This window comes from Macrobrachium nipponense, chromosome 28 (assembly GCF_015104395.2).
Source record: "Macrobrachium nipponense isolate FS-2020 chromosome 28, ASM1510439v2, whole genome shotgun sequence".
NCBI classification, from domain to species: domain Eukaryota; kingdom Metazoa; phylum Arthropoda; class Malacostraca; order Decapoda; family Palaemonidae; genus Macrobrachium; species Macrobrachium nipponense.
Genome location: NC_087217.1, coordinates 11,450,110 through 11,475,871, shown reverse-complemented (window position 1 = coordinate 11,475,871; position 25,762 = coordinate 11,450,110). Strand labels below are relative to the sequence as shown.

General features: G+C 35.5%; 1 protein-coding gene across 3 annotated transcripts in view; it reads right to left on the bottom strand.

Annotated features, from left to right (window-relative positions):
- Positions 1-1,889: 1,889 nt before the first annotated feature.
- Positions 1,890-25,762, bottom strand: part of LOC135201416 (solute carrier family 25 member 45-like) — a 41,899-nt gene continuing 18,026 nt past the window's right edge. For 2 of the 3 annotated variants that reach the window (XM_064230325.1, XM_064230323.1), the window contains 6 exons: positions 25,110-25,222; positions 23,351-23,573; positions 22,372-22,501; positions 19,123-19,238; positions 3,506-3,591; positions 1,890-3,406 (listed from right to left, as the gene is read on the bottom strand). In XM_064230325.1, coding sequence (XP_064086395.1) covers positions 3,227-3,406; positions 3,506-3,591; positions 19,123-19,238; positions 22,372-22,501; positions 23,351-23,573; positions 25,110-25,163 — 789 coding nt within the window. In that variant the 5' untranslated portion in view covers positions 25,164-25,222 and the 3' untranslated portion in view covers positions 1,890-3,226. Of the gene's footprint in view, positions 3,407-3,505; positions 3,592-16,750; positions 16,855-19,122; positions 19,239-22,371; positions 22,502-23,350; positions 23,574-25,109; positions 25,223-25,762 lie in introns of all 3 variants that reach the window. The other variant, XM_064230324.1, reaches the window with a different exon arrangement.

The following is a 25,762-nucleotide window of genomic DNA, read 5'->3' as shown; positions in this document are numbered from 1 at the left end:
AGGACTAGATATTCCATTTTAAATTGGAATTTTCTGTCAGAAGAGAGAAGTGAGACCATATGTACTCAACAACAGTTAAAAGATTTTAGTATTTATGGACAACAACAAATAAATGCCATAGAAACTCTATAGACGTGCACAGTTTAAATATAACACTGAACTAAAAATACTTCAGGATAGAACTGACGAGAGTATTCGTAAGAAAAGCTATTAATAAAACTTATTTGGAATCCATCACCTGTGCTTAACAGATATTCATAGGATAAAGAGAAGAACATGGCACATTTGGATGTACAGAAATACATGCCTTATTGAATTTTTGCAACAAAAACAAGAATGTAACAAGTTACCCTAATAAACACACACTGCTGTCCAACACCCCAAAGACGGGGTAGTGCTTCCAGTGCAAGTCACATGGTGCGCTGAAGGCATTACTTAAGGCCCGTCCACACGGCCAAGCTTTGCTCGACGAACTCTGTTCGATGTGACGTCAGAAGCGGAGAAAATGCGGCAAAGTTCTAACTTTTCCCGCTGTTTCTCCACTTCTGACGTCACATCGGACTAAGTTCGTCGACCAAAGCTCGACCGTGCGAACGGGGCCTTAAGGTTTTTGTAGCATCCCTTTGGCCCTGTAGCTGCAACCCTTTCATTCCTTTTATTATATCTTCCATCCTACTTTCCCCCTTTCTCCTGACATTTGTTTCATAGTGCAACTGCAAGGTTTTCCTCCTGTTACACTTGAAAACCTTCTGTATTCTCAATTTCCTTTTCAACACATGATGACCTCATAGGTCCCAGCACTCGACATTTGGCCCAAATTTTGTATTCCAATCCTCTACATGTGGGGTTTTTCCCAGTCCCACCTTCAGATGCTTATACTTATTCATTTTCTTATTTTTCTGGGTCTTTTTATCGTTTTGTCTGATCAATCCAACTCCTTTTCCTCTGTCTTAAGTGTTGCATGGGCGAAATTGCCGTAGTACTTGGCTTGACTGCCTAGATTTTGCAAATCTACTAAATCAGTCTAATAAAAACTAAAAATTTCATGAAATATTGAAATAAACAACTTATGTAGAATCTCAATAAGAAGACTGCATTTGTCTCGACCATTTTGATATACACAGTAAATTATGCATCTTAAATGTCATAAGTTCTACCAAGAAGACAGATTATGTCCTTGAGGCAGTACCAGATGCCTTCTTCCCACTGCATGCTGGTTGGATGCACTAAGCAAGAAGATTGCATATGAGGCCTTACACAAGTTTTTGATAGCCAAGTTCTCCTCACCGCCACCACCTGCCTATGCACAATGGGCCATTGCCTTGCTGAACACTCCACTGGAGAGACAACAGTGATTGTGTCCTGGATAAACTCAGTCCCTCATGAGTTGTTGGAATTTCAAGTCAGTGGGCCCTGTGTGCTTGTTCCATATGAATAAATTTCATCTTCTGAATAATAATAATGGGAAACCCAAGAAGGTCGACATTGCAAGAGAATTATAGCTGTGTTGCTTACCAACCAGCATCTATAAGCTGACCTCCCCAATGCTGAGGGCACACCTGTGGCAGAAATACTAAAGAAGGCTGATGAGTTGCTGGAGGCCACAAGACCTTGCAGTGCATTGTCAACAATATTTGTGCAGCCTTCAGGAATGTGGTATTGTTGTAGTTTAACCCCTTCCCCACATTTTTTATCCCAGATTCCAGTCTTTATGAAGCATATTTTTGTTATTGTTCATTTCTAAAGTATATGCTTAAGTGATAAATCACCTGGAATATTTCTTCAGAAAAAAAAAAATTTGTTAGGATAGTCTTCAACTATTACATAACTTCTCAAGGCCGAGTTTACTCAGAAATTATAAAAAACCAAGGAAAATAAAAAATAAAGAATGTATTTATTGCATTTTCATCTATATTTTTATTCTTTCATAATTCAGTATAACAAAATAATTAGACATGATAAATGCTGGCTGTGAGGGAGACGGTGGTTTATCATCCGAAATTATTATTCTTTGCCAGCCTTGGTTATCAGGAATATTATCCATCATCCTCCTCATCTGAAGTATAAGAGTGCGTATTCTGAAGTCGTATCACCATCACTATCGCTCCCTTAATCATCCATTCCATCATAATACTCTGTATCACAATCACTCTCACTACTCATGTTAGTTCTATTAATAATAATAAAAGAAAAATCCACAAAAACAATAGAAGTCCTGACTGATGAAAGGATGCATCTCAAATGGCCAAGCAACGCCAAAATAGCTACAATTTTATATGAGAAGGCACTTGTATCCACAGAAAATGGCTTACTGATGGTGGGAGACTAATATAAATAAAGCCAAGTTTATTCGGAGTTGCTAGGAAAGAGATAACAAAATTTTGAGTATATTCGGGCTTACTGAAGTATGACAGTTATCTTAAACCCGAGAATACACGGGGTTGAGCGGGAAGAGGTTAAACGGGTCACTCTCTATACTTACAGTAAGGTATCGGAAAACTAAGTGGAACAGGTAACGAGCGTGAGTCCTCTCTACACCTCTGTTCTATAAATGTAACATGGATATTGTTCAGTTTTCATTGAGTAAATGGTGGATTCCAACTAGCAAATCCAGTTGGCAAATTCATTAAGAATAACTCCATCCATTTAGAAGGTTAGAGCTGTCAGTGCACCTCACACATTGCCCTGTAGACACTACTGTGTCCCTTCAGCCCCTAGCTGCAATTTCTTTAATTCTTTGTCCTTTATCTCTATTCTCTTTTATCATACATACTTTCCACCATCTGACAATTCTTAAATGGTGCAACTGGGAGATTTCCTTATATGTACTTTTTACATTTTTAAAACCATTTTATTCTCAATTTTTCTTGCAGTGCTGAATGACCTCATAGATCCCAGTGCTTAACCTTTGGCCTAAATTTTATAGTCCTTTCCATTTGTGATTCATAAGCTTGCAGGAAAAACAATGCTATTCCAATAAAACACATTTTTTTTAATATATAAACTTACTAGTTATCGCAAGCATTACTTATTGTGAATACCTATTCTTTTGAATTTAAAAAAATCAGTACATTTTAATATTTGCTTGTTTTACATGCTGCTGAATGTATACTCTGAAGTTATAGCAAGTGTCATGAGGTACCATCACCACAAAGGCAATGGGACTTAAAAGACTGGCTGCTGACAACAGTAGAGGATAATAACAAAAGAGGCAAGCTTGGTTCTCCTACATTGCTTCTGTTACAGTAGAACTTGAAAATCTTTTGAGTAGACTAAGTGAAGTTTCATAACCTAGAAATATGGCAGCATTTGTTGGAAAAGCTCTCAGACTCATCATCGTGAACCCTTTCCCAAATACACGTAATCCTTCCTGCTTGTAGCTCTTCACAAAGCAGTCAATTGCATTCTGTAAAGGAAAATTATTCATAGTTAGAGGTATGTAAAACTAATGCCTTATATATAGGTCAAAAATTTTCCTTTTACGTACTTTCAAACTAAAACTTACCTTGTATTTTGGATTGTTTGGATCATCACCCTGGATTCGGGACTTGATAACATCTAGGGGAAGGATTGAAGCCCAAGATAACACACCTGATAAGAAATTTTCTGTGATTATTAAGAGAATTTAAATATTGTGAAATTTGAATGAATGATAACACGATTACAATGTCAAAGAGAAAGCAGTTATAGATCTCTCTGACCAAATCTGAATTGTTTGCTTGTCCACACACATTTGTACATGATACAGCAGCAAAAGATTATGAAGTGAAGTTAGTATCCTGAGTTTCAGCATATGAATATACTGTAATGTGAACTATTTATAAAATGCAAGCGGATGTAAGGCTGGCTGTGCCATTTTAGAATCATCAAAATATATTTTATTAATAACAGTACAGTGTAAGTAGAATACTGGAGAGTATGAATAGTAAGCTAAAAAGCTTAACTAAACCTGTCTGTATTACCTATGCAACAGTTAGAGAAATATTAAATCCACTTCTAGCTGGAAATTATTACCGACCTGTTGCTGTTGTTTATGGGGACCATCATTATTATGAATCTGGTTGTAATAGGTCACAACATATATTTAGATGTTCCCATTGTGCAGTGCATTTTAAGATAAGATTTACGCACCAAATATATTGAAGTTTATAAAAGTGTTACAGAGTTTATAGTCATGTAGTAATAACTTAATTTCTACATGTGTCTGCTGATTTCTTGAAAACCACCTGCTACAGGTAGCACTTGGAAGTTCAAGTTAGTCGGAGGTTGGAGAAATTCAAGAAGAGAAGTGGTATACATAGTTTTGTGAGGTATGGGGAGGCTTCCATTCTGACAAAGCTGCTGGCAAAAAGTATCCTAAAGAGTTCAACCCCGGTTGCTGAATAACCACTGGTTCCATGCAACGTAAAAGCACCTTACAAACAAATGAAGAGTTCAACCACTATGTAAAGACTGAAGGTTTTGTTTCTCAGCGAGTCTTCAATTGTGGTAAGACAGGCCTGTTTTGGAAGGATGAGCCAAACTTGACCTATATCACCCAAGAGAGGTCACTGGCAGGGCACAGGCTAACTCTTTTTGCTCTGTAGGGATGTAAGTTGGAATTGAAAACTGGAGCTTTTGCTTGTCCACCACTTAGAGAACCTGAGGGGGTTTTTTTAGAGGAAAATATTTTGAAGATTAAATTAAATGTGATAAGGAGATATAATAGTAAACTTGGGTAACCAGGCTATAATTTTTATTTAGTGGGTAAATGAAGTGTTGGCATTAGAGCCAAGAAAAATATGATGGAAAACAATTGCCTTTGAAGACCCTTCAAGTTGCAGCAGAAGTTTACTTCATCAGAGTGAAGTTCTCCAGCATAACTCCCACTTCTCATCCAGCCCTGAGCCACCGGGTCATTTCAGACTTTAAGAAAGTCCACCCTTATGCACTATTTCAAAGGTTCTTTAAAGTGACATCTGACAGAGTTACTTATGCACTGTTTCAAAGGTTCTTTGAAATGACATCTGACAGAGTTAACCTTCAGAGTTCTGGAGTAACCACTAATATCCTCCAATGCAAAAGCCTCAATACAACGTCTTTTATAGGACCATGAACGCTGCCTGGAGGAAATGGTGACCAGATCCTGTAGCATTTGACCTGGTGATGTGGATATTGTGTCAAGAGCACATCCATGGGCTTGGAAGTGGTGATGACGATGTGAAGGAGTACAAAGCAGAGCTCACCACAGTAAGTATTGCAGAATCTGCAGAGAGAGCAGCAACAGACAGCAGCTGAAGAATTGTCTTTAGAAAAGGAGGGGGAGGAGATATGGGAGGATGCCCCCTCTCTCATTAATAAAAGAAATATGTAAAAAGTTTTCTTGAAAAATATCACCTTGACAAAGCTGTAAAAGGTGCCATAAACCTGCAGAATGACAGCTTTTCCTCACTACATGATCATTTTAAAATGCAGGATAAAGCAAATATCATTGGAAAGGTTTGTAAGGAGAAAGAAACACATTGAATCTAAATAAAAAAGCATTATAAAGAGAGAAAACTCCAAAAGCACAGTTACCTGCCATTTCTATGGAAGAGGACTCCCCTTCCGAACATTATTATCACCCTTGTCACCAATTACCAAATGCTGCAACTCTCCAAATTGTACATAAAGTGAGGACAAATGTGTATTTTTTTTCATATGTTTACTTTGTGTTTTCTTTATAATTTCTGCATGCTTTTATTAGTAATTTTGGAGGCCTGGAATGGATTATTCCAATTCCAGTTATTTCTTATGGGAAAATTGGTACGATTTAAGAAGACATTGATTATATATATATATATATATATATACTATATATTATCTATATATATATATATAATATATATATATATATATATATATATATATATATATAGATATATATATATAAAGTGTTCCCCCGCATTCGCGGGGGATGTGTACCAGGGACCCCTGCAAATAGCACAAACCCGCGAATAGTTAGAACTCCCCTCTAAAAATGCCCATATCTGCATATCTTGAAAGTTCAAATACCAAATGTATACTTAAGTATCATCCTACATCAAAGATACCATTGAATTGGTATTATTAATATAATTCAAAAGTCATCTTAAACATTTTACCATTAGAAATATATAAACAGCCAATAACAGATAGAAAGAGAGAGAGAGAGAGAATAACTCCTTACAATATCAATAGATTGAAAGGAACTTCTATAGGCAACACTTATTTCCCCTCCCATAAATACATATATCTATTCCAGAGAAGGGAGAAAGAGAGGACTGAACAATTATGTTTGTCTGTATATCAATTGTTTTGCTGAGAGAGAGAGGGAGAGAGAAAGAAGAAACAGAAACACCAAATGTAAACCTTATGTAACATCCTACATCAAATTTACCTTAAATCATTATCATATTAATGTATTAATCTTAGAGACTGTATTAATATAATTTCAAAGTAATCCTAAACATTAGTACCCTTAAAGGTATATACGTAAGCACATACATACATAGGTACTACTTCTAACACTTGCAGCCAAGAGAGAGAGAGAGAAAGAGTTGTCCTTACAGTATTTAAAAGAGTGAAATTTTGTAATTACATTTATACATAGTATTATTATTGGAAAATACCAATAATAAACTTATTACATGCATGTACCATAAAAAGGATCTCCTCAGTAAGAGAGAGAGAGAGATTGCATAAAAACCATCAAATTCGTTGACCATTGTATGGCACTGTTACTCGACAAATTTGACAGCTTCCCAGCTCCAAGCGTCGCTGGAGTTACGAGAAGGTAGGGAAATCGATACAGAAAAAGACAAAGGGAAGAATTTTCAATTTTGAAGTTAGTTATATTATTATTATTATTATTATTATTATTATTATTATTATTATTATTATTATTATTATAGAGAGAGGAGTTATCCTTACGTAGGTGAAATGGAAAGGTCATTTTTATCTTTAAAATATTACCACATACGAATTTTGTAATTACAGTTTTATTATTATTAACAACAGAAAATATCAATAAACATTTTACATACCAGTAACATAAAAATTCTTTCATCTCAGTAAAGAGAGAGAATGTGTGTTTATCTCTCTGTTCTCTCAGAAAATACTTATATCAATGGAAACAGAGGGAGAGAGTTACTACTATGACATACATATCCTGTGTGGCAAAAGGGAGAGGGAGAGAGAGAGAGGAATTATCCTTAATTAAAAGAGTGAAATGAATAGATTATTGTATTTCTTTAAAATACTATCACATAATATGAATTTTGTAATTACAGTTATATTATTATTATTATTATTATTATTATTATTATTATTTTATATTTTAAAGTATTAAAAACAAATAGTACATGAACTATAAAAATTCTCGAGTCTCAGTAAATGAGAGAGAGAGAGAGAGAGAGAGAGAGAGAGAGAGAGAGAAATTGCATGAACACTTGGTGGCAACAACACAACAGCTCCTCCCCCTCTGTCCCATTACTTGATATGTTTGACAGTTTTAGTACCTGGAGTTTAAGAGAGAAGACTGGGATTTCCCTCATTCTTACATAATTTTTCAAATTCATAAACTAAAATCTTACTATTTTGCTCTAGTACATATTTTCTTTAATGAATTTAAGTTATTGCTGTATACATTAATATCAATATTTGAAAATATGAAATCAATTATTTATCATACAAAAAAACATACATCTCTGCAGAAGAGAGAGGGAGAGAGAGAATTATTATTTTTACTATGTGATATTTAATCTTATTAACCTTACTAATATAGTATTAATCAGTATTAATATTTGAAAATTAGTAAATCATTTTTGTACCATAAAAATGCATTTAGTCATGAAAATAACATCAAAATACACTAATTGGTGATGATTTTTGCCAGAAAATCCAGCGAATAGGTGAATCCCCCGCAAATAATTGGTAGATATGGTCCAGAGAGAAATCCGTGAATCCGGAGAATGCGAATACGGGGGAACTTGGGACTATATATATATATATTATATATATATATATATATATATATATATATATATATATATATATGTATATATGTACACACAACATACATAATACATACATACATACATACATACACATACATACAATACATATATATATATATATATATATATATATATATTATATATATATATACTATACACACACACACACACACACACACACACACATATATATATATATATATATATATATATATATATATATATATATATATATATATATATAAGCTATTTTTTGCTGACCTATGGAAAATGGTTAGAAGATAGGTGTGGTGAGCATTGGATCTGTTGACAATTACATTCTTTGAAATGATTGATATCAGCATTGACTTTCACGAAGACAAAAGGAAATGTTCTTTGTTAAGGAGAATCTACTGTTTCAAAGGCAACTTCAAAAGAGCTGAGTTTGCTGTGGAAAAACCCAATATTAATATGTGTTGCGTATGTTTACGTGGGCGGAGCCAGTGAGGAATAATTTATATCCTTTGAGATTATTATTTCTTGGATCAAGGGGAAAAATATAGAATTTAGAAAACTCTGTTACGTGTAGATCAGGAATTATGAAATAAATGATGTGTTATGAAACAAACTATCTTGTGCAACGAACTCGTCACATGACCATGATGTCATCTAAAGGGAGTGGTCATACGAGAAGGCTTGTTCGTTCGTGCGTCATGTTTTATCCCCCCTGTGAACGTTTCATATAATGTTTGAGGCACTATCTGTCCGACATTGGGGTGAAGTTGCGGGCTGCGTGAAAACCACCCACAAGAAGTTTTGAAATATGGACATAGAAAAGAATTCTGTTGATTTGTCGCTCTATCGGCCTCTAAGCCAAGCTATTATAAGTTTAGATAAGCCCTAATTATATCCTTGACGAAGTGAAGAGACGATACTTTTGCTATATGACTAATTGAATTGTGGAACAAAAATGTCAGAGTTTTGGAGAAAGAAGGGTCTCATTTTTCTGGAATTGTTCAGTTACCCAGACTATGTAGTACACGGTCCTATTTCTGTGAGTCGACGTTTAGTGAACAAATGTTGACTTTTCATTTGATTTCTTAAGCTAGCTTTTTCGTGATAGTTAGAATCTTGTTTTTCTTTTGGGAACAAAGTCTATTTTTGTAGTTTAGAGTTTAATTTGGTGCCTAAATTAGTTTTTGTAAATGTCTTGTGTGTTGATCAGAGATTTCAAGACGGTCATACTACCATGTTATGTCTTAGTGCCTCCTGTATTCGTAACATATACATACTACAGTGGTACTTCGACATATGAAATTAATCCGTTCCGAGGCGGCCTTCGTATCATGAGCTTTTCGTATCTTGAACCACATTTTACATGTAAAATGCCTAATTCGTTCCAAGCCCTACAATAACACCCCAGTAAATTTTATAATAAAGCTAAATTGTCCAATAAACAATGAAATACTACAATAATTTGGACCATTCAATACCTAACTTAATACGTACTAGTACTAATATGTACGTACCTGTAAATAAAGTGTATTAGTGTACATGGTATACAAGAAATACTGTACGTACATACGTACGTATGTAGTAAAATGTGGAACCTTACCTTTCGAGTGAGGCTATCTCCGAAAGTGGCGACAGAGGAGGAGGACAAACGGCAGAAAAGTTCTTATAGTACATACACTTAACTTAACAAAACACATTGAAAATGTCAGGAAACATAAACTAAACTTTACGAAACTCATTAACAAAACTGTAACACTTAACTTTACAAAAAACTTAAAATTAAATTTTTTTTTTTTAACATTTTTTTTACTTTGTTATACTTTACGTTTTTTTTTTTTTTTTTTTTTTTTTACAAAATTTCAATTTCTTCACCACTATCAACTTTTTGTTTTTTCGTAATATCAACTGGATCTTCCTTTTTGCTTACTCCTCCTAAAGGCCTCTTTAAAAAATAACTATCCAAGGAAGATTGCTTCTACCTACTTTTCACAATGTTCCTGAAACGGCTCAGGCAAACGTCATTGAACTGCGCAAACATACGACCAGTGTAAGCCTTTTCGGGGTGTCTCTTTTCTACAAATGATTGCACCTTTTGAAAAGCAGCTAGAGCATCCTTAACTTCTGCCGTTGTCATAGGGTCGTCTTCCTCCTCCTCGCTGCTGCTAGAGAACTCTTCTTGAACGATGTTTTATTGCATGGCTTCCAACGCCTTCCTTCAGGTCATCTGTCGTAAGCTCCTCTTAGTGCTCCTCAAGAAGGTCATTGATGTCGTCCTCGTCGACGACCAGCCCCATGGACTTGTCGAGTGCAGCGATCTCGTCAAGATCTGTTTGCGAAACAGTTTCAGGATTGTTAACTGTTCCTGAATCTGCAGCACCAGCTTCACCCACGTTGAATCCCTCGAAGTCTCAGGCGGATACGACATCAGGCCAGAGTTTCCTCCACAAAGAATTCAAGGTTCGCCTCAAACCTCCTGCCAAGCTTGATCGATGAGTCGGATGCATATCACAACATTGAAATGCTCCTTCCAAAATTCATGCAAGGTGAGGTTTGTCGAAACATCTCTTGAAAAGATGTTTCGTAAACAGCTTCTTGAAGTTCAATATCACTTGCTGGTCCATGGGCTGGAGGAGAAGGGTGGTGTTAGACGGAAGATAAAGAACCTTGATAAACGAATACGCCACTAGGATATCTTCCTCAAGGCTAGGAGGGTGAGCAGGGGCATTGTCCAACAACAGCAGACATTTCAGAGGGAGGCGCTTCTCTTCCAAGAATTTCTTCTCTGTCGGGCCGAAACACAGATATACCCACTCGGTGAACAAAAGTCTCATTACCCAGGCTTTCACATTAGCCCTCCACATCATTGGAAGCTTCTCCTTTAGCACTTTGTGGGCCTTGAAGGCTCGAGGAGTCTCCGAATGATAGACAAGTAGGGGCTTCACCTTGCAATCTCCACTGGCTTTGGAACAAAGTGCGAGCGTAAGCCTGTCTTTCATAGGCTTATGCCCGAGGAGCTTCTTCTCTTCCTGCGTGATGTACATCTGACAAGACCTTTTTTCCAAAAAAGGCCAGTCTCATCACAGTTGAAGACTTGCTGAGAACTGTAGACTTCCTTGATTGTCATCTCGTTGAACGTCTTAATAAAGGCTTCGGCCTCTTTCGTGTCCGAGCTGGCTGCCTTCCCATGCCGCACCACCGAATGGATGCCAGTCCATTTACGGAATTTTTCGAACCACCTATGAAAAGCCTTGAACTCTGGGGTTGGTGTCAATGTCTCTTCTCTGTCATCTTCGGCCTTGGCAATCAAATCGCCGAAAATAGCGCTGGCCTTGTGGGAGATTGCCGTCTCGGTTATCATATCGCCAGCGATTTCTTTGTCTTTTATCCAGACAAGAAAATGCCTTTCCATCTCGTCGTGCACGTGGCTCCTCTTGCTAGACAAAATAGTCACGCCCTTGGAAGGTGTAGCTGCTTTGATGGCATCCTTCTGCTTAAGGATGGGACGGATTTCGGCCATATTCCTTCGCGATCACACGCAATCGCATGCCAGCTTCATATTTTTTAATTATCTCCATCTTTGTCTCCAAAGAAAGCATCCTCTTCTTTCCTACTTCAACTTTCTTGGGACCCATGACTACGTATATACTGTACGTAATTAAGTTATGTAGTACGTATACGTATATAGTAAAGTTCTCACGCAACACGATAATGTAATACCACAACAAAATCACTAACGAATTTACGTTAATAAATGAAATCGTATAGAACGAATGAATTCCGCATGCTTATGATAACTATGATGCTGCTGAGTGGCCGAAAAAGCACGCCGCTTCGTAGATGCATGATGGGATCATGGGAGAGATGCTGACCAATAGGAGAGCAGGATCTTATGGCGGTGACTAGCATCAGGAACCAATGGGAGAGTGGGAGGATGGTGGCGAGTCTTCTCAGTTGGCAGTGCGCGAGTTTTAAAATTGTTATCGGTGGTCCGGGCGAATCTCGGGACTTTACAGCAACAACCTTTCGTATCCTGAACTATTTTCATATGTAGAGCAAAAAAAATCTTCGCATTTGCTTTTGTATCTCGAGTTTTTCGTAAGTTGAGCCTTTCGTATGTCGAGGTACCACTGTATATATACATGAATATACAGTGTATTATGTATGTCTATATAATAAGTATGTATATATATATATATATAATATATATATGTATATATATATATATATATATATATATATATATATCTATATATATATATCTATATATATAGATATATATATATATATATATTATTAATATATTAGTCACCTCTCAATTAACATGTTTTCGATTTAACACGAGCTAGAAAATACTTTTAAATGTTTAAAAAACTCAAAAATTTCTATTTAACATGAATTGACACCCGAATGTCGTTTTCAAATCACTTACTGTATTTACTAATAAAGCAAAAGATTTTGTTCTGTTTTTTTTTGGTTTGACCTACATAGTATTATATTAATAATGCAGTAGAGATTCCCAAGTCCAGGAATGTAAACCCCCTTATTACTGTTATTTCTTATGGAAACATAACCCTCGCGTTAATTGAGAGGTGACTGTATATATATATATATATATATATATATATATATATATATATATATATATACACATATATATATATATATATATATATATATATATATATATATATGTATATAAAGAGAGAGAGAGAAGGAGGGGGTGGGGGTAAGCAATAACATAGGTAGTGCTTGTGCGTGCACACATGTAAGCATGCCCACACGCATGCACACACACACAGAAGGAGGGAATGTTATGCAAGAACGTAAGGGAACATAAGCTGTTGAACGAAGAGCTGAACCGGTGGCTCTCAGTAAAAAATGTAGATTGCAAGATACTGTTGGATCTAAATTTATTTCTTGGTTGATGCTGAATGTGGAAAACGTAAGAGAGATAAGCTGAATTATGCACGAGAGGAAATGGTTAGTGTAAGTCTGAGAATGCTCGTGGGAGTGACTGTTGACATAAGGAGGGTAATTAAGAGACAGGAAATGGAAATATAAAAAAAGACTTAATGGGATTACAAGTGAAGTGTTGCAGTAATATAATGTGTGTGTGTGGGGGGGGGGAAGGGTGTGGTTTAAAAATGACAAGAGGTTACTGTAAGAATTACTGAGGCATACCATGAGTATACCAAGGAGGTGTATGGTAGACAGAAGGATTTAAAAGGGAAGAACAGTGCAGGTTTAGACAGGAACGAAGGTCTTCATTTTGAAACAGTTTTAAGAGAAATTTGAAAGTAAAAGGGAAAGCCATATGTGGCATAAATTGAAATATAGAAACATGATAATATATTATAGATGATAAGGGAGGTAGGTTTCCCATGTGTTAGAGTAGATAAATGGGAAAGTATCTGGACTGGTGTAAAAGTCAGTCTGACACAAGGATGAGTTAAGCCTCCATTTCAGGAAGTCTCTATGGATAGAGTTATGAAAGACATCAGAAAAAGGAAATCTGACGGGAGGTGCAAAGGTGTGGGATAAAAAGGAAATTTTAATTGGAGTTTAGAGTTGCCGATGTCTTTAGATGATACAGTATTGACGTAGGATACTGAAGAGAAACTGCAGAATCAAATTAATGAGTTTGAAAGTGTTTGCAAGAGGAGAATGTTGCAAGTAAAAGTAAATGTGAGCAAGAGTAAGGTTTTGGGGACAATTGGAAACCAGGATGATGGAACAATGAATATTGATATGGGTGGAGAAAGAATGAAGTAGATATGTGTAGTTATTTGAGAATCAGTACAGTTTAACATCTGATGGTAGGAAATGGAACTGGAATATGCAGTTTAGGCCAAAGGCCAATCACTGGAACCCATGAGGTCATTCAGCACTGCAAGGGAAATTGGGAGCAAAAAGGTTTTAAAGGTGCAACAGGAGAAAAACCTCGCAGTTGCACTATGAAACAATAGTTAGAGAGGGTGGAGAGTCAGGTGGAAGGAAGAGAATCTGAATGGAAGCATAGCTTAAGGAATGAAAGGGATTGCAGCTGGGGACAAAAGGGATGCCGCAAAGAACCTTAAGTAATGCCTACACTGCACCACGTGGGCTCCTCTAAGGGGTGGAAGAGTATAGCCAAGCAACAGAATAGGTGAAGCAAGGATAGTAGCAAGGGTTGGGCAAAAGATTGGGAAGAGACTTGGAGTATCTGTGGAAGCCAAGGTGGAAATGTAAGAAAGGATAGTAGTCGAGTCTGGTCTCCTCTATGGATCTGAAGTGCAGGGTTGGATGTGACTGGCATAAAAAGTTTGAAGCTGTTGAGACGAAATGATTTCGTAGAATATGTTCCATGGGCATTCTTTTCTGTGAAAAATTCCCACAAATAGAATTAATTTTGATTCCAAGATCACACGCATCATGAGGTTTCTAGTGAAATCACCAGCTGACACCACCCAGATTCTGGTAACCATTCACAGCTCGGTGGAATGCTGGGCGGTGGGCTGGAAGCAAATCACAAGCTTAGCAGATGTGAACTTAACACTGAAGAACTCAGTCGTTGCATCCTCTTTGTTTGATTGCAACTTCCAAAGGTGTCTGTTGGTGGGTTACCTCATCATTATGATTATAGTATATATATATATATATATATATATATATATATATATATATATATATATATATATATGTATGTATGTATGTATGTATAACTGAATCGCAAAAGTTTGGAACGTGATAAATCCATAAATAAAGATATAAGCCACGAAGGAAAAATAAACAACGGAGTGTTTCTGCGAGATATTTCGACTCGACTTCCTTGAGTAAAGGATGTAGAGTCGAAAGCTCTTGCAGCAACACTCCGTTGTTTATTTATCCTTCGTGGCTTTTATATATATATATATATATATATATATATATATATAATATATGATATATATATATATATATATTCAAATAATACAAAATTTTTCACTTATTCGGATGTGACTTGTATATGCAAAACAAGCAAGCCAAGCCACAATATCGTTTAATATTGATTTCGGATACTGCTGGTAAATATTTGAAAGTACAGTATATAATAATCATTTGTGAATTAGTGACAAAACTATCGCACACTGTATCATGAATAGCCCCGTATTGCAAATTTAGCACTAATATTCAAGGTACGGAGCAAGAATTTGACAGGAATGTGTACAGCAGAATTAAAATCTCATAATCCCCTGGATAGCTGAATGCATAATTCCTTTTTCTCTACATGAAACCCAAAAAGCTTAGCTTGGAATTCTGGCCAGGCCGAATGCGCTTATGTATAATGTTTAATTAATTTGAGTGTAGCTATTACCAAGGTAAATTGAAATAATTATTAATATGTACATTATATATATATATATATATATATATATATATATATATATTACACATATACATATATATATATATATATATATATATATATATATATATATATATATATATACATATACACATAATACATATATATACTATATATATAATATATACATATACATATACATTATACATATATATACTATATATATATATATATCTATATATATATATACACACATATACATATATATATATATATATATACATCTATATATATATATATATATATATACATATACACATATACATATATATACATATATATATATATATATTATATATACTATATACATATACATATATATATTCATGTATATATACATATACGGTCAACTCAAGGATTGGCAGGGGATAGCGACTACAACCCTGCAAATAGCAAAAATTCACAGATATTTGACACCCTTCTAAAAAATGCTTACAACTGCCTATTTTAAAAGTTTTATCATGAAAAATATATTTAGTCATGAAAATAATATGAAAATATAGTAATTTGTGAATATTTTTCTATGAAAAATTCTGTATGGATGTACGTTCTGCAGAAAACTCCACAAATAGGTGAAACCGCGAATCCAGGACTGCGAAGAGGCAGGGGTTTTGACTGTATATATATATATATATATATATATATATATATATATATATATATATATAATATATATATATATATATATATATATATATATATATGATATATATATATACATATACTATATACATATATATATATATACACATATATATGTATATATATATATATATATATATATATATATATATATAGATATATATATATATATATATATATATATATATATATATATATAGTATATATATATATATATATATATATATATATATATATATGACAGTAGAATTTTAAGATTCATGGCCAAAGTAAGAGGGGAAGATCGAACTATGAATGGGGAAATGTTGGAGATACATGACAGCTGGTAAACTACTGAAATCTCCAAGGCTTGAGAAGATTTGGGAATATGATGAGTAGAGATTAGAAGCAGTCAGTCAGAGAAGCAACTGATATGAATGCAGCGAGACAAAAACTTGTAAGAAGATCAAGGAACTAATTGAAAAATGGCAGAGACCTAGAAGTGATGGAAGTTCAAGTATAAAGTGCGCAGGACAGAGGAGACTGGAGAGAGAACGCATTGCACATCTCTAACCCCATACTGATAAATCTGACATAAATATTTTACAAAGATATTGTTAGTATGTATGTACAGTATATATGTACTCATATTTTTCTAGTATTAATTCATACATGTACAAAGGTATTGAACATTCGCATAAACTCAGATTGACTTCTGATAGCAAAGCGACCCTACCTGCCATTCCCCCAGCCCACAAGATGGCCAGAGTGGAGGGACCTTGACTCCTGTCCATCATCAATTCATATAGCACAAAGTACGCTGCTGAAGCTATCACATCCCTACCATGACAAAATAGTAATTAGACCAAACCATGCTTGAGTGACAGTTTCAAGTTTTATGCAGATCTAGGACATAATTAAAAACTGTTGTGCATCTGTCTTATACATATGCTAATTCAACTTGAGGTTTTATGAGTAGATTTAATTATCCTTAGACTATTGCTTGCCTTCAAGAGAAGGATAAATATACATGCCCAGAGGTGCCTGGAAAACTCGAAAATTGCTTTTGGTGAATAATGGTACTGTAGAGTTTTCCATTTATTACAAAATGAATTTTTCATAACTGATAATAATTGTACAAAATTAGTTGTTTAACGCAGATATTCAAATATATATTTAAAGTTAAGGGGTATCTGACAAATTCGTGGCTTTTTCAATTTCGCTAGTAATCAGTAGTGATAGACTGAGCATTCATCAAGGTAGCTTTAATAAAGAATTTTTTAAGAAAGGAGAATGATAATTGGTCTCCGATATAAATATGACTGCTGCACACTTTTAGCTGTACACAACCATTGCTTGTAAACATTGTATTCAAGAACCACACATGTAACGTACCATAACCAACTTGAAAATCATCAGGGACAACAAAATTTCATTGATACACTTCTGAAATTTGTAGCTTTTCAGTGAATTTAAATTTTTGAGATCTCAATGTAGAATTTTTAGGGCAAAGCGTGTCTTTCTGAGACATTAATTTAGTCAGCTTCTTCTTGGGAAACACTTTGACTCCTAACCAATTTCAGGAAACAAAATTCTGTTACAAAAGCTTGGAATAAACTCATAGTGAACAGTCAGGGGGTTCCACAGTTGAATGCACCGAGACATTTCTGAGAAACAGCCAACCAGCTTTTTGTGCACCATCCACAGTACTGATCAAGGTGTGCAACACGGACATTCTTAATTACCTTCCCATCTTCGATCGATACCAGCTTTTAGTTCAAACCATTCCAAGCTAGCTGTGTTACAATTCACATACTGAATTGAAAGCAATCCTACATCCTCAGGCAGGTTGAGAACATGCCTAATGGTACAATACTTTCTTTATTAGTGCTCTTGCCATAATTAAAGAAATGGTTTCTGTGGTAGCAACCATCCTGCCTAAGGAGGCGACCTATATTGGGTGGGGATGGGGTACTTTGTACAAATCCAAAATTTTTTCCCAAAACTCTTATCATTCATTGACAGGAACAAACGGAACAGATGAAAAAGGAAAAAGCCTTACTATTGGCCCTGAAGGGATTGTGGAAAGAGGCTTTAGTACTGCATACAATATGGTATGTAAGGTACACAGTATGCAGGAACCCTCAACGGAAGTTTGAGGAAAAGGATATACGTATACCTGACTTGAAGGCATTTACCACCCCTAGAGAGTGTATTATCATAAGTGAATTTTTAGTCAATCAGTTCTTAGTAACTTAGTGATAGACTAATAAGAATATACTGTGGCTTGCATTGATATATTAGTTTTTTCTAAACATGAGAAAAACTTTAGTACTGTTAAATTCGCCCTCGCTATCCAACCTCATTTATAAAGTCCCAAGCCTTCTTCAGATAGTTTTGACTGTCTTGGCTAAAAACAATTTTTGATGCTATGGGGATAGTATTGTAAATGACATTTAATGCTTGGGCTCTTGAAGTTAGTATTTTATGTTTACAGTTAGAGTTTTAATTTGCCTATATACACCATTCCAAATTTGTAAATATAAATGATTTTTTAACTTTTTTAACATAAAGACCATTTTTTGCATTGATACCACCTCTTGTCCCCTCTGATTTTCTTTCTTGGAAGATAAGATGAGCACTTGATAAGATAAAGCAGAGTGTGATGAGTGATTCACAAAACAAACAACTTGAGCTCTTAATTAAGGGGATTTTCCATCCCGGTGTTGAAAGGTGGAGATATGTAAAACAGTATCAAGTGTACTAAAAACTGAGGCAATTCCTTGTTATCAGCATAGGTTCCGATCCCGACAGCGTGAAGATAACCAAAAATTGCCGATAACCAAAAATTGGTGATAATAGCGCCAATCCCCGGTTATCGGCGCTGATCCTCGGTTATCGGGGCCGATAACCGAGGTTTGGCCCGAAAATCAAGTTATGTTCATCACCAGAAGCCTCATAAAACAGGGCCGTTGATAACCGAGGCCGCTGATAACCGGGGACTGCCTATTAACACTGTAAGTACAATAACTTCATCGATGTTAGGCCATATTGACAGGAAAAAAATTTCTATTAGTTCCCCTTCAATTTTTGCTCGTGGTCTCCTACCTGCTAAACCACCAGCCACCAACAAAGCACTTGCATCTGCCTTTGACTCAGATCCTGCAATTCTTCGAAGGAAGTAAATGTAGAGGACCATGTAAATCCCAAATGAAGGTACATCCCTATGAGAGACATAAATTTAGTAATGTGCTCTGAATAAAAAAAAAATAGATGTTAGAATTGTGTACCTTTGTGGAATGCTTGGATGAGTACAATGAAATTAAGATAACTACGTAAGTTCAACTTTTCACTGTGAAGAAAGTCAGAATTATCCCTTTTATCTAGATGGCAAGGACTAATTTGAAAGATTAAAAAGATACCATGAAAACAAATCATATTTGTTGCACCATACCAGCAATAAACAGGTCAGTAGCATATAAGAATTATTTTCACCTATTGAAATATTTGTTTAAGGGGTATGAAGTCTCACAGTCTAGTTGTTTTTTTCATGTAATTAGATAATTCATACTCCACGTAAATATTCTAGAAAATTTGAGCAACCATTTTATATTTATATCTTCTCTCTCTTCAGATGATACAAGATAGAATTGCTAAACAAAAAATTATATAGTAAACAAAACTAATCCAAACCAGCATTTTTTTTATAACACTTTTACTGTTACTGCTTCATTCAAAATTCATCTCATGTTGATGGAAATATGGCTGAGCCTTTACAAAAAAAAAAAATAATTTGCAAGGTCAACTGAGAAAATTTCAGATCCAAGTCCCACCATTTCATGATAGTGCCGCATAAGTTGTTTGAAGGAGCAAGAGCCTTTGCTGGCACAAATCCAGCTTAACCAGCTTAATTGGTGTGTAATATAATTTGAGCGTCTTTTGGGAAAGCATTTGGGCCAAAAACATTTATATTTAATGCAACTCAGCAGCTAAAGCTGTCAACCAGAAGCTTTCAGCAAGACATTTCAGTATACACTGATCAGTGCAGTGATGGCCATGTCGCTTGAGAGGCGCACCAAGGATTGCTTACCAAGCGAACTCACTCATTATCTGTTGTTGTCAGTTAAATAGGGAGGGTTGGAGTCAGGAAGGGCATCCGTCCATTAAACATCTGCCAAAACCAATTTTGAAATGAGCCATTCAGTGAATGTTAGAATCACCTTGGGAAGGCTCATCAAAAAGTGACCCCAACTATGATTAAGCTGGGAAGAAATCATTTATAGGTCACATCTCTCTGCTCCCCATTCTTTTTCTGTTTTGGCCAAGTATCACCAGTGTTTATGGATTAAATCTGCTCAGATCACTGCTCATTGATTATGCATTTTACGAAGTGCTCTGAAGATCATCTCTAATTATGTATTATGCCAGAAATCATTTTAATTTGGTGCTCTTATGGGAAGAGAAAAGTCGTAAACGGGACCAAAAATTCATGCAGGCACGGTCGACTGATAAGCAACTGCTCAATTATCTTTGCTCATCGACTCTATGGGTGGCGGTTGGCCATGGAGTCAACAACCCAGCCAAGCTTAGCCTGCTGTCCTTGTCGCCATTCTCTCAACTGTTTTCCGGGCTTGGTTTTGCTGAAAAGAGAGTCTTCGTGGTTTCTGCCGTTTTTTGCTTTGTTTTGTTCTGTGAATTTTTTTCCAGAAAAGGAGTCTTTTGTGGTATCTCCTTTTGGTGCTTTGTTTTGTTCTGTGGGTTTTTTTGTTTTTATAGATATATGGGCCAGTCTCACTAGCCAACCTTTTCACACTTATCGGCTATAAGTATAGCAAAATGATTGTTAAAAAAATGCTTCAATATTGCAGTTATTTCTCCAGAAGAGGCAGACTGAAGTATGTAAAAAATGTGACTTGAGACTAGAAATACCCTGTTTTTGACATTGTGTCACTCAGACTTCGAGACATAATCACAATTCCATCTCGAGCTTTTACAGGGGCTAAAATGTCTCAATAGGTATGGTTAGTTTTCAAGCTATAGTACTTTTTATCTTTGCTTCATACTGGGGAAATTTACTATTTACCTTTCTATGAAAAATGAGGTTAGCTACCTGGCATAGTCATTTTTGGTCATTCCATTTGTCAGTGAATATAGAGCAGTGGTTCACAACTCGTTTTAAGGCATGGTCTACTAGCTCTGTAAAAATAGAATAATGTACCATATCCCGTTTGAATAGTGATACAAGAAAGTATACTTCGAAAGTGCCAATATACTTCGTAATTTGAATAATTCATTAAAATTATTAACTAATGATTTATTTTGGTAAAATTTTCATGCTGCAGTTTCCATAAATTCCAGGATATATGCACCAGTTGCTAGCTTGTTACCAAAAATCATCCCCATGTACTGAACGATTGTCTGAACGACTGCCTGTATCGTTCGCAAAAACACTGTGTATGGGCATATCTGAATGCAAAAGTGGGCGGAGCTTCGTGTCTGAAAGATCTCAGCGGGAATCTGTCAAGACCAGGTTGCTGGCTTGCGACTAAAGTCTGTCATACACAGATAGTTCAATGTATGGGTTTGTCTGCCGATATAACGCTTTCGCTCGCGTCTTTTCTACAGATGATGCCATGTCTTCTCGAGACAAAGTCTTTGTTCAGACTGAAATCGGTGCAGAGATCGTTCATACTGTATGAATAGTGTGTGTGTGGGTCGATAACGACAATCGTTCAGACAGTCGTTCAGTGTATGGGGGCCTTTAGGTTCTTCAGTTGGTTGTCTGGCAGATGGTCCTTGCAGACAGCTTCAGCTGTTGTTTAGGATTGTATCTTTGGTATGATAACTTGATGAACATGCTTCACAAGAGAAAGCTGAGTTGAATATTATCCCAAAAAGTATACTGTTTTACTTATCAAAGTCCATGCATTTTTCTGCATAGCGGCATAATTTGAAAAATTTCAGCTTAATCCTTCTTCTCTTTCTGAATAATGAGTTTCCTGTAATTCCCAGGTGGTGAATAGACTTTATGCCTGTAGTAATTAATTTGAGTTGAGTTCCATTTAGGTGATTATGCCCTTTTTCCCTGATATACGTTAGATGCTAATTTCGACCCTAACCTTAGACAAGCCCTGTATTCTGTGTTATGGGAAGGCTTGAATCCCTATTGCTCTGAATTATAGGTGATACGCTGCTACTGCTGCTACAGAATTTAATTACTTTTCTTCAGGAGAATACAGGTATGGCTAAGTAGCAGAATTTGTTTGTAAGAAGCAGCTAGTAGCAAGCTGGAATGGAGACATTTCTCTCCATTCAAAGACGCATCATAAGGAAAATGAATAATTAAGGAATGCTCACCTGTATAGCATAGAATGCAGTCCAGTGTAACAGCCTCTGATGCCACCCATTTTGTAGAGGTCTTTTAGGCAGGCTGTTGGCCCCTTGTAATGTGATTCATAATGTGCACCCCACACGCCCTGAGCTGAGCCTGGTACGAAAAAAAAACGTGGATTTGGAAAGAAAGTACAGTTGGAGCGTGGGCAGTCATATTAGATAACTGCATTGTTTCAAGGGAAAAATAATTGTCAAGGACTCAGATGCTTCTAAATAGAACTAAATTTTGCTTTGGTTTAGTTCATATGCCATAATCTTTTCTTATCCCTGTACACTAACGACGCCTCTTTGTACAATTCTTACAATTCTCAAGTTTTAAGATTTATAATTGATTGACAGTATGATCTATATATATATATATATTATATATCATATATAAATATATGTATATATATATACTGATATATATTAATATATATGTATATATATATATATTGATATATATTAAATATATATGTGTATATGTATATATATTTAAAGGTTACAAGTAACTCCTTAAAATTGATTAAATTTATTTTGGGAGTCACTTGAATTCAAAGGATTTTTAGTAACAAGTGCTCTTATGGGTTAGAACTATAGTGGCAGTGGTGTAATCCATTCAGCTATCGAGAGAGGTAGTTACCAAAGTGAAAGAGGTTGCCATTATGCTATCCTAAATCTTCGTTTTGGAAAATTGCGTGAATAGTCAAGAAAATCTCTCACAACGGCCAGTTAGAAAAGAAATCTATTATCAACATACTTTGTCCTTCTTTTCATAAATGTTTTTAGATCATCCCCACGCTGATCAAAATAAATGTAAGGATAATTTTGAAATGTAACAGCACGTTGAAAAGTGTTGAAAAGTGTGCTGAAATAAGTAGACCCTAGAACGATGAGTGCAATTCATTTCATTTGGGGCGAATGTTTAACTCGACTATAGCTTTGGCGTGCGGGGCTTACGTACCTGTTTGCATCTGCATTTTAATCTTGACTAAGTCGACCGGACAGGCCACCGATAGCTGGAAAACCCCTCCTGCACATCCCGCCAAGCAGATGTGCAAATATGACGGCGCTTCTTTATCCTTGGACAAATACCTCAAGCAGTTGCCATAGACGCCGAAGAAGATCGAATTTAATGTTCCCGTTGCCAGTAGAGGGAAGCCCATACCTTTGTAAAAGCCTCTCACCTGGAAGTACATATATTTGAAATTAAGGTTTTTGACGCGTTTTTGCGCATTTTTCTGATTTCTGTCTATTACCAAACCGCACTTCATTGAAGCTGTGTTCGATGTTCATAGTATTCTTTCGTTACGTGATGTTCCAGTATATTAATATGTACATATGTTGGTGTGTGATTATAATCACTTCAACACGTGATTCGTTTACATATATATATATATATATTATATATATATATATATATATATATATATATATATATATATATATGTGATATATATATATATATATATATATATATATATATATAATATATATTATGTGATATATATATATATATATATATATATATATAACGTATATATATATATATATATATATATATATATTATATATACGTATATATATATATATATATATATCTACTATATATATATATATATATATATATATATATATATATATATTATATATATATATATATGTAAACGAATCACGTGTTGAAGTGATTATAATCACACACCAACATATATAACGTATATATATATATATATATATATATATATATATATATATATATACAGTATATATATATATATATATATATATATATATATATATATATATATATATATATGTAGTCGGGGACACTTGTCACTAAGTTTAATATAATATTCAAATTCCCTTGGGAAGAACTTCTACCCCAAAGGATAAGTACATCTGCCAGTTCTAATTCCATTTGGGTATAATTTATTACCATGGTAAAATGAATTCACTATCAAGAGAGGTTTGGGGCTTAATATCAATGGGGATATCACATCTTCTCAGTACAGAACATGAAGTCGACAGGAACATGTAGAGCAGAGTCGATATCAGTTTCTATCTCACTTGAGAGCTAGATGGACTAAGTCGACTGTCCGTCACTACCTAAAGCAGAGGCACAGGTTCGAATCCTAGCAAAAGTTCTTAACAAGGTTAAGTGAAGCCGATATGAAGTGATATTGGTGTCATAATATTTATGATGAGGTTGCTAGTCCCATGGATTTATCCAGCCAGACTAACGACCACCACAGTCGATTAACTACCAGGTACGTAATTTACTGCCTTGGTCAACAGTCACAATGGGGTTTGATGGAAAAAAAATGAATATATAATTTTAACCAGACCACTGAGCTGATTAACAGCTCTCCTAGGGTTGGCCAGAAGGATTACATATTTCTACGTGGCTAGGAACCAATTGGTTACCTAGCAACGGGACCTATAGCTTATTGTGAGATCATAACCACATTACATCAAGAAATGAATTTCTAATCACCAGAAATAAATTCCTCTGATTCCACACGGGCAGAGCAGGGAATCGAACCCGCGACTACCGAATCGGTAGGCGGACACGTAAACCCCTCGTCAGACGAGGAACTTGGGGTTTAATGGAATATGCTCACAGTTTCCGCATCTCTTGTATCCCTTACTTACAATTTCCTCATCTCTTGGGAACCAAACCAGCCAGCGCGCAGCTTCCTTGATCACGCGTATCCGTTACTTACCCCTTCAAATTTGAATGTGTTGATGATGCCCTTGACTACTGGTACATTCCCCATAGTCTGCTGTCGAACCTTGATGGTATCTAACGGATGTCCCACGACCAGACCGGCGCATCCTGAACAAGGACAGAGAGAACAAAAAAACGCTTTACTGACACGTTGTCTGTTTCTTCTTTGTAATTACTTGTTATTTCATAGTAGGCAAAAATGTTCTCAATTTCTGAATAGAAAAACACCTCGTTACTTTATAAGCAGTAGTTGCCGGTTGCCCCCAGCCACTCGTTTACAAAGCTTTTAGATTAAAGTGTCCTGATGCCAGCACGGAGAGTTAGCAGCAATGAAATTAGAGTAATGATTAAGTGCACCTTCACTGATTTTGGTCTACAGGTTATTCACACCCACGAGAGACGCTTCTTTTTGTGTTTGTTACAAATACTCGAACATTTCATTTACCCAGAATGCTCTCTAATTACCAACAAAGTCAGGTGGCTATAATTCTCCTTCCATACGTCTCCAGTCTCTGCCCTTCGGTGTGTCTGTTATATTTATTGCGGTCAGTGCACATCATGAGGTCCACTGTAGGCATTACTTATTTATTTATTTATTTTTTTTTTTTTTTGTAGCTTGCCTCTAGCTGCAACCCCTTATGTTCCTTT